Source organism: Tuber melanosporum (assembly GCF_000151645.1).
Source record: "Tuber melanosporum whole genome shotgun sequence assembly, scaffold_282, strain Mel28".
Lineage (NCBI taxonomy): Eukaryota > Fungi > Ascomycota > Pezizomycetes > Pezizales > Tuberaceae > Tuber > Tuber melanosporum.
Window position 1 is genome coordinate 10,620 of NW_003298955.1, and position 9,364 is coordinate 19,983.

The 9,364-nt window shown below is 45.6% G+C and overlaps 1 protein-coding gene; it reads left to right on the plus strand.

Moving 5' to 3' along the window:
- Positions 1–2,297: 2,297 nt before the first annotated feature.
- On the plus strand, positions 2,298–5,434 carry GSTUM_00001368001 (uncharacterized protein). XM_052355772.1 has 2 exons: positions 2,298–2,953; positions 3,032–5,434. The coding sequence occupies exon 2, from the start codon at positions 4,011–4,013 to the stop codon at positions 4,779–4,781; it is 771 nt and encodes a 256-aa protein (XP_052211739.1). The 5' UTR covers positions 2,298–2,953; positions 3,032–4,010; the 3' UTR covers positions 4,782–5,434.
- The last annotated feature ends 3,930 nt before the right edge of the window (positions 5,435–9,364 follow it).

The following is a 9,364-nucleotide window of genomic DNA, read 5'->3' on the forward strand; positions in this document are numbered from 1 at the left end:
ACCTCTTGCCAGGTGCCCTGTCACAGTGCGAGTATCCCCCACCGCCTCTGCGAGACATTCAGCCCAGTTTAAAATGGTAAACACTGCCAGTAGCCCACCTGGGTAGTCGTAACAGGAAAAACCTCGTCGCTACAAAGTGGCGTAATGCTCAGAACACCAGGATAACCGTAAGGCTGAGCATGGCCGTGGCAAAAACGAGAGAGTCCGCGTAGATTTACTCCCGATTACTCAAATAGGCTGTAGTCCAATTTCAGCCGGGCTGAACAGTATGTCTCAGCGGCCGAGGGATATCCTCAAGGACAAAATTAGTGGCTTGGCATAATTTTGCATCTGTCTTCCCTTGCCCCATACTGTACTAGTACTCGAGTAGACTACCGGTGCGAGTACGAGTACTGTTCTCAGCCAACAACGTGGCAGTCGGCGGAGTTGAAGTTGGGCACTGACACTCCAGACTCGGCCATCTTTGGTCTAACACTTTGGCATTGATTAATACCTATCTTGGCGGCGAGACGTCTGAACACCGGTACCCCACAATCGGGCAAGCACGAGTACGGGAACTGCCACCTCAGGCGTCCAACTTCAACTCGGTCGCGCGAATACTCACACAATCAACCTTCGGAGTCCATAGAATTGAGGAGGAGCACGGAGTTCGTTTCTCAAAAACCTGGTCGTTGATGAGCAGCATTCTTTGGTTATCGCCCTGAGGAACGTCGACTTCTGACTCCCAGTGCCGTATTACGAACCAATGGCTCGCCAGCCCGAACGCCCCAAATAAAATACTCGCTTTAATGGAATATATACCGGCAGTGGAGAAGACTCTACTACGAACCTGAGAAAGATTTTCGCATTGCGACCCCATTGCTCCCCACACAGACCCAACCCTGTATTGTACAGGACCCCAACGTTGTCCTTGGTTGGCCGCCTCATACCTAACCTGCCTTACCTACAAGTACTAGCTGGTTACTATGCTGACGCTGGCGCCAAGATGCTATTGGGATTGTGCAGTCTTGGCGCCAAGGTGTCCGCACTGCAACTGAACCAGCGAGTACTCGTACGTATACCTTGGCGATGCTCCTAATAACAAAAAAGTGGAGAATACGCGGGGGCACGCAATTCCAATGAAGAGAGAGCAAGAAAAGTCGGGACCATAAGTGGGTTTCATCCACCTTCTTCCTGCATTTTACCTTATTTAGCGCTCACCATATCATACAAGCGCTGCACCGGTATCCATCCTCGGCCGAATTTTGCTTTTTGAGAACGGTAAATTTAGGTCCGTTGGGATTGGGGAGGTTCGTTTCGTTTCGGGGGCTCGTCTAGGCCCATTCACCGCGCTTGAGGTCGCTAAGTGTATGTGTGGCGCAGATAGCTTGGAGAGAGTCTCGAGGCCAAAGGGGAGAAACTGAGGAGATATCACATCTTGCCCCAACTCCCGGTAATAACCACAGCAATATCGGTGCCTGCTCGGGCAGGTGGTGGCATGGTGACCATGGCCGGTTTTATGTGAAAGGGTAGTTGATGTGGGAGATCGAGCGGCTATTTAGGAAGTGGAAGGTTGAAACCGCGGTACCATCGGGAGCCATTTCTTTTCACTCGTATTTTCACTTGCAATAAACAGTCAAAATGGTTCCGCTAAACTTGGTTGGGATAGCCATTCATAGATTCTCCACCGCATAACCTGCGGAGGAGGGTCAAGTGCTGTGTGAAGCGCGAGTTTCTATATCCTAATTTACTGCATTGTGCTCGTACAATTCAGTACAGCACACGGCGCACCCGAAAAAGCGAAGGTCTGCGGAAACCCTGGCTCGTCTGTCCACTCTCCTCCACCAGCTATAGTAAGTTATTTACAGCACACGCCCATACTCGTACAGACACCGGCCGGTACTAAGTTGCCTCCCCTCAACCCACTCCTCATAATATTATAATGCCTTTCTCCCTTCCCCAATCGGGGCCGTCTTGTGAATGGAGCTTTTGCCGCTGCATCGTAGGTTAGGTTAGGTTTACCTTTTTCACTTCATGCCTCATATCATCCGTAGACTATCGTACGTGCATCGTGCCCGGCCAGCGCTCGGGGTGACAAGAGCCAGGCAGAAGAAAAACGGGCTGCCTCCATCTCTCCATTCACCCTTTCCTGCCCGCTGCCCGGTTCCACCGCCACCGCTGCTACTGCACTTGTAATATGATAGCAGAACTCGCCAGGGTTCTGCTCTGGCACCCGTACTCCAGTGCTTCCTCATCTTGCCTGTCTGCTTTCGTCTGTGCCTCTTGACCACTCGATATTATCTCACTTCCTTCCTTTTCACTTTTCCCATTCTCTCCTTTTTACCCATTTTCTCTCCGTACTCCTCCTCTCATACCTTCGTTCAAAGTGACAACCACCATTAAATTTTCATCTTCCATCTTTACCCTATCGTCACAACCCTACTCACCCATACCCTACCATCCTTCCCGCCCGCCGTCACGAGAACCACGAGCCGAACGAACTTCAACGACATAGGCCGCTTGCCGTGCCAAATAGGACCAAGGGAAGTGGTGATATTGATATATGGTTGCATTGCGATTAATCGTTTCCCTCTCTACCGGTACTTCAATTGCCTTGTGCCATTCTTGTCTCTCCCCGTCCTCCTCCTCAATTCCCTAGAACAACCTTTGAACCGGCCGAGAAGCTCGAGTCCAACTTTACTCTTACGAGTCGTTCTTGCTATACATATTATTATATAATATTATTGCAATATCATACTATACATTTTTTTCCTTTCCCATAGCAATTACTTTCTGAGGGAGGAAGCTTGATCCAGGCGTCAAACTACCACGGGAATTACTGGAATAGTGTGTGAGGTCTTTTAAAGAGCGACAGAGCCAGCCAGTCGAAACTCTGGGTGGGGAAGGAGGGGGGTCCCTCTCCGTAGAGAGAGAAAAAAGAGCTTGTGTTTTTTTATTTTTATCTTTTGAAAGGGTCTTCTCCCTCCATCCCCTCGTGTGTTTTGTATTGCTTTGTATTGTTTTTTGTTTTGTTTTTGACGGCCACGGTCAGAAGTCTCTTCTTCGTCCCTACAACTTTTTCGCCTCTTCAACAAACTTTGCCTTGCGGTATCATACTCGTACTCTAATCTCACTCTCTTCGGCTTGGTTCCATTGCGGGCGTGTGGTGTGCGCCCTTCTTCTCGCTCATCCTCTTCCTCCTCTGCATCTGTCAACCTTTCTCTCTCCCTCCGGGGCCAGTTGTCTTCTGTCCCGGTCGCTTAGCCCAATTCTTAATTTTTGCACACCGCAGAAGAGCAACCGGCAACCAACTGCCCGTTGCAGGCAAGTATTTCCCCCTCCTTATTTCTGCATTTCATCTGCCCTTCATTTCCATCCATTTTCTCCCCCAAACAACCCATCCATCCACCACCACCACCACCACCACCCCTCCCCCCATCTGTGTCTACCCTCGCTCTCCGCTCCGCCCTACATCGCACCTCAACCGCTTTTGCTCTCCGTTGTCTCCGCCATCTTTCCATCATTCTCACTCCTTGCTCTTTACCCACCCCCCCCCCCCGTCACCCGTCAACTCACTCCCCTACTCCCTTATTCCCCCCTTTCTCTCCCTTTTTTCCCTCGAAAAAACTCCCACCCTCTCGTTTCCCTTTGGCCAACATGTCCCCTTCCAACCCTTCACCAAACTTGGACAGCACAGAAATTGTTCTCCCCTAAAAGAGAAGCCACCCTTCCCGTCGCTATCCACCCCATCCACTCATCATCGAGACGCCCATCCTCAGCCGCCCTTGATTACCCCCTAAACTTTTTCCTCCCCACAACACCCAAAGGACAAAAAACTGGGATTCAAGGAACTCCCCACCAAACTGCCCGACTGGTCTACTCGACTTCGAGCCATCTCGGATAAACACACCCAAACACTAGAAGCACAGCAACCCCAATCCCCTTCACCCACACAACCGCCTCCACAAAATTCCCGAAAACGCGCTGCATCCGGTCCTGAGAACGATGCCCCTGTTCCTCCAGCAACGCCGATGGCCATGGCTACGACCACGGTTGTAGGCCCTCACCCCTTGCGGACAAATTCCCCTGCTGTGGAGAAGAAGTTGGAGTGCTTGCCCACTGGAAAGTCGAAAATGGCAGCCAAACCGACTGCCGCCAAACACAAGTTCTCGTCAATAGACGGTCCTCAAATTTACTACGATGGTGAGGCTCAACAGACATTTTACGATTGCTGGACCACGCTTAATTCTAAGCGGGGATTGCTGAGGAAGGAGATGATGACTATTAGGAGGAAACGGGTCATGACATTACCGACGCATAACTACGGTTATGATGACGACTCCGAGGAGGAGGGATCTGATAAGGAGTCTGACCAGGGGCCTAAAGAGACCGAGGAGGAAAGGTTGAAGAGGGAGGAGGAGGAGCGGAAGAAGGCTGAGGAGGAGCGATTGAAAGCAGAGCGGGAAAAAAAGGCGGCGGAGGTTCTGGAGTACATCGACTCGTGTCTGGATAAGGCGTCGAAAGGGTGTGAGAATGCTGCCTTCTTGTGGTTGAAAGGGGATATCTGCGCAGGTCACATTTCTTTCATCAATTCGAGAATGCAGGAGGCAGTGGATCGGATCAACCTAGAGATAGATAAGATGAAGCCAGTCGCGCCTCCTGCTCCCGCTCCCGCCGTGGAGGATGAGGGTATTGGTGCAGAGATGGATATTGACGCTGACGATACACCGACAACCATTGCTCTACCACCTCGGAAGATGGACACTGCGATGCATGACTCCAGAGTAGTCGGAGTCAGCTAACACCACCCTCTTGGTTTCATACCAAGTATGTCTTTTTTTTCACCTCTTTTCTGCATCCGCCCCCAGCCAACTCCTAAGCATTAAAACCACCGTTCATACTCGCTCGCTGGACCGTACATATAGCCTTCCTCTTTCCTTCTGGTCAAGCCAATCATGCATTTCTAAAAGCACCTTTGATATACTCTTATTTATTACCCCACCCTATTTCATACTCCGAATTGGATTTTGGTTGCTCTCATTCTTCCATTCTTTTGCACAACGTTAAACCTCTCAAGTTTTTCTGTTCACGCAAACTTTTTTCATCCCTAGGATTTCAATTTCTCGTTTGTTCGTTTTCTTTTGTCTTTACATCGGGACTTGACGAATTCATATTATGACGGGGTTTTTTTTTTTACAGTTTTCCTCTGGTTCTTTCTGAATGGGTTGCTGTTCTCACTTGGAATATTCTGGGAGTTGTTCTCCCCGTCTAAATTTTTTTTTTTTTTACCCGCAACGAAAAAAAAAAAAGAAGTTTTAACCGAACCGAACTGAATCAATTCCATCTTGGAACAAACAAAAGAACAAGGAAAACAAAATCACATATTTTATAAAAAACTGCTTTGCTAGATTTAGTCTAATTTATAGCGAATATGAGATTATGTCATAGTTTGGAATAATTGCTCAAAATAAGCTGAGTTTTAGCCACTCTCACGTGTCGCTTTACTTTACTTGTTATCCTCATCCGATTTTTTTCCTCTCCCCTTGATCCCTCTTTCGCACTTTTTTTTTTTCCTTTACTTGAGTATTATTTTGTAATATCGGCTGTTCACGCCGCGCCGGAGGGATGAAAATGGATGGAATGGAACAGGTGGACGAACGAGTCCGGGTTTTTATTCCTCGTGGTTTGCATGATACAGTATTGGGCATATCATACATACAGAGACGGCCTCACCCTAATTATCTCTTTCTTTCAATTCTTGCTCTCTTGCCATCATAATATAATAATTTTAATCCAAGCACAATAGCAATAAAATTTGTACAATCATGGATCAACAGATATTCCCACCGTGCCCACCCTTACGTGATGGGGCCAATTAATTATATGGTCGTGATATTCACCGTAATGAATGGCGTGCAGCTGTTGCCGTCTATCTGGGGTCGAAAGGCACTTTCTTTATTTTGTTTTGCTCTGTTTGAGTGGATAGGATTTTCAATATCGTAGTCGGGTGGTTGGCGGTGGGGAGGCGACAAAATGTGCCGAGAATAGATAAGCTTTCGGGAGAAGTGTTCCGGGGAGATGGCTATGGAGGTTTTGTATACTATACTCGTACAAGTAAGTAGTGTGTATGGGTGGGCGTGAGAGGGGGTCACAGGGTGTCACTCGGGTATCAGTCGTGACATTGTGCGATATGAAGGGAGGGGGGGTTGACGCTCTGCCTTAATGTGGGTTGCGGTATATTTTGTGGATTTAAGTTACTGGCTAATAGCATAAATAGAATATCTTGAAGATTACTGGCCGGTATGTGCCTGGCACGACCGGTAGGATTCCACGCCTCTTATTACCCGCGGTCGGGATATTTTAGAATAATTAGTGGATTGGCGGGTGGTAAGTTAGGTGGGGGTTGCATCGGTTACTTGTACCCAAAGCTTAATAGCCGGTTACCCTCCTATTTCGGTTCCCTCATAGTCGGGAAAAGCAAGTGTGACGCCCCAGTTTCTTTTTTGTATTGACTTAACTTAAATAACACTAGTATATACCAGATGTAATCTACCTTTGAATTTAAATTACAATGTTTCAATTGAAGGCAATGAAATCAGTATTTCTTGCAATTGAGTTATAAGATGTACATGAAAATTCAGAATCAGAGTTACTAGACAAATTATCACAATTATCCCCTTCCTGATCATCACCAATCTGAATATTAGTGTTCCTTGTATAACTAGCTCCTAATCCAAGCTGTTGACCATTTGTGTAAACTTGGACCTCTCCAGGTTTCCTTACAGTTCATCCAAGCTGGGAATTACCCATTCCAGCACTTGCTGCAGTAATAGCGGTTGGCTCTAGTATCAATAAAGCTTGTAATAAATCTGGTGGTACTTGAAGGAACTCGAGATACTCAGGAGTAGGTTTCTTCTCTGGGCCATGTATCTGAATCAAGAGTTCAGCTGGGACAATTTCACCTTGGGCCTAAATATTGTAAACCTGTTTCTTTTGTTCTTTTTCAGCCTTGTGAGTATCAATTCCATGGGGTTTAAGGTTGTCTTTGCCTTATGAATAGTAACTTGAATACTCTTCCAAGCTTTCTTGATTATATCAGCCTTCTCCTTCTCTTCCTTCTCCTTGATACAAAGCCATACTTCCTCTACTGTAATAATACCACCTTTTGGAACCATTCGATGGGACTTAGTCTCATGTTTCTCCTTGTTAGACGGAGACAACTTTATAGACTTCAAGATTGTCTAGGCCAATCGAGATTCGTTTTGTAGCTGGAGATTGTCTAGGAAGGCTTGGACTTGGCTCGTTTCGTTTATAACTACTAGGAGCGAAGTAAAGTAGGTAAAGTAGGGTAGAATCGTAAAAACAATATTATATTGTTAAGGTCTCTTCTCTGTTGCTGGATAATGTCTAAAGCTTGGGAGGCACTTCGATATTTGTATTTCGCGTCTGAGTATTTACGGACTATATCTATCTATCATACAACTATGTACTTTTTCAATCGTAATTTGCAATGTCGAGTTTTCTTCCAAGGTATGAACACCTGTGGACTCTGAAAACCATCACACCCTCTTCGGTAATTACGATATTTCTTCTTAGAAAGCGTACTATCCCCAATAGTAATATACCAATTAGCAGAGTCTTTAGACTTATGGCCTAGTTCTTAAGTTGAACTGAGTTGGCTCCAATTGTCTTCGCTATTGATAAAATGATCAGTTTTATCCACGATTATATCTGCAAAGGTGGTCATTATTACAACCATCATAGGTCGCCTGACTCCGATCCTTTGTAACTCCATACTCAACCAATAGATTTTCTCTGGATGACTTCCTATTAACTCGCAGGAAGCTATTCCACCAGACTGGTAATTAATCCCTCGGTCGGCAACCCTTGGTTGCTCTCTGAGTAGTAGGTTTCAGTAACTACTGTAGTATTGGGAATCACCCCATGACTACGACGTATTCTGAAACCCAGTTGCAACACTCTGTGAAGTTTATTGGCTTCTTTGGTAGTGTCTTTTTGGAGTTCTAGACTCTTCTGGTAGATGTAAATGTATTGGTCTCTAGTAGAGATCCTTTACCATTTGCTACCATCTCTTTGTGCGAAATTGTCCTGTTACTTATGGCCTGTGCTAACGATATCATGTCTTTGGAGCCAAGTAACTCTCTGAGTAGTTGACAGAATCACTCCATTCCACTTCCCAGATCTAGCCGAAGGTCCCCTCTCATATATCCTGTGAACAGGATCCGGTCGGACAGACGGCGGCGACGTATATGGTGTTATTCTAATACCTTCAATTTTGTGGTAATATAGTCACAGGACGAAACTGAGATTGATACATATAATGATGTGCGGGCCCCGTAAGGGAGCCGGAGGAGGGTGTTGGAGACCAGAGATTCTGATTCCAAGTGGGGTTACCCTACTTAGGGTGGTTCCTAGGTATCGGATTCTGGTATTCCTAACACTCCTCCTGGATTCTGGCTTGAATAGTTCTGTACAGTTCCTACTGAAGTTGTGCTTTGGCATGACAGATTTCAGTTCCTTTTACCTATTATTGAAACTGGTTTTTAGAGGTTGGACTAGATATCTCCACTCTATCCACCCATTCTCCCTTTCTCTTCTGGCAGTCAAAGTACATACTTGGCAGTACTGGAAGCTCTAAGATGACACCCTCCTCTATGGCAGATGTAGTTGAGCCATCTTAAAAGATTGCACTTTTAGCAATGCTCAGAGATTTACTATTTGATACCTTCTTGGTATTATAATGCTGCATCCCAAAGTACTCTTAAATAAAGGAAGAAACATTCCAGAATCTGTAAAGGCATTCAGAATAGTATGGGCCTTGAAGGTTTAATTGTGAATAGAGCTTAGATCTGGGAAGAAGGATGAAATCATGTATTCCATATTGAGAGAGTAGAGTATATTATAGATTGCTTTGTTGTAGTAATATTTCTATAGGTGGAAGATACCAATATGTAAAGATTGTAGGATGTGCATAAGATAGGAGGGAAAGGTAAAGAAAACAATCTTATTCTCATGACAGGTGAGAGTAAAGTCAACTTTATGGTAGGTAATATAGCCATTGAGCAGAAGAATACACCAATGTTTCACCTCAGTACCAGTTCCAACATGATAAAGTGATCAAGCTAGGCTAATGCAATATTCTTATTCATATATCTAGTTTGTAAGATAGTTTTTACTTCTGCATGAGGAGATTGTCTTGTACTTAGGTTTCCATGATTATCTTATCAGAACAAATAATGACAGGTAGAATTGGGGGATATCTATTGGCACAAATAGTCTCGATAATAGTAACTGACTTGCGGTTTTCTGGACTGGCTGTATACAACTCTTTGACTTGAGTAGGAACAATAACTGTCTCCTCAGT

What these genes read in the sequence shown, in the direction of transcription:
- GSTUM_00001368001 (XM_052355772.1), top strand. Translation starts at nt 4,011, where the DNA reads ATGGCCATGGCTACGACCACGGTTGTAGGCCCTCACCCCTTGCGGACA.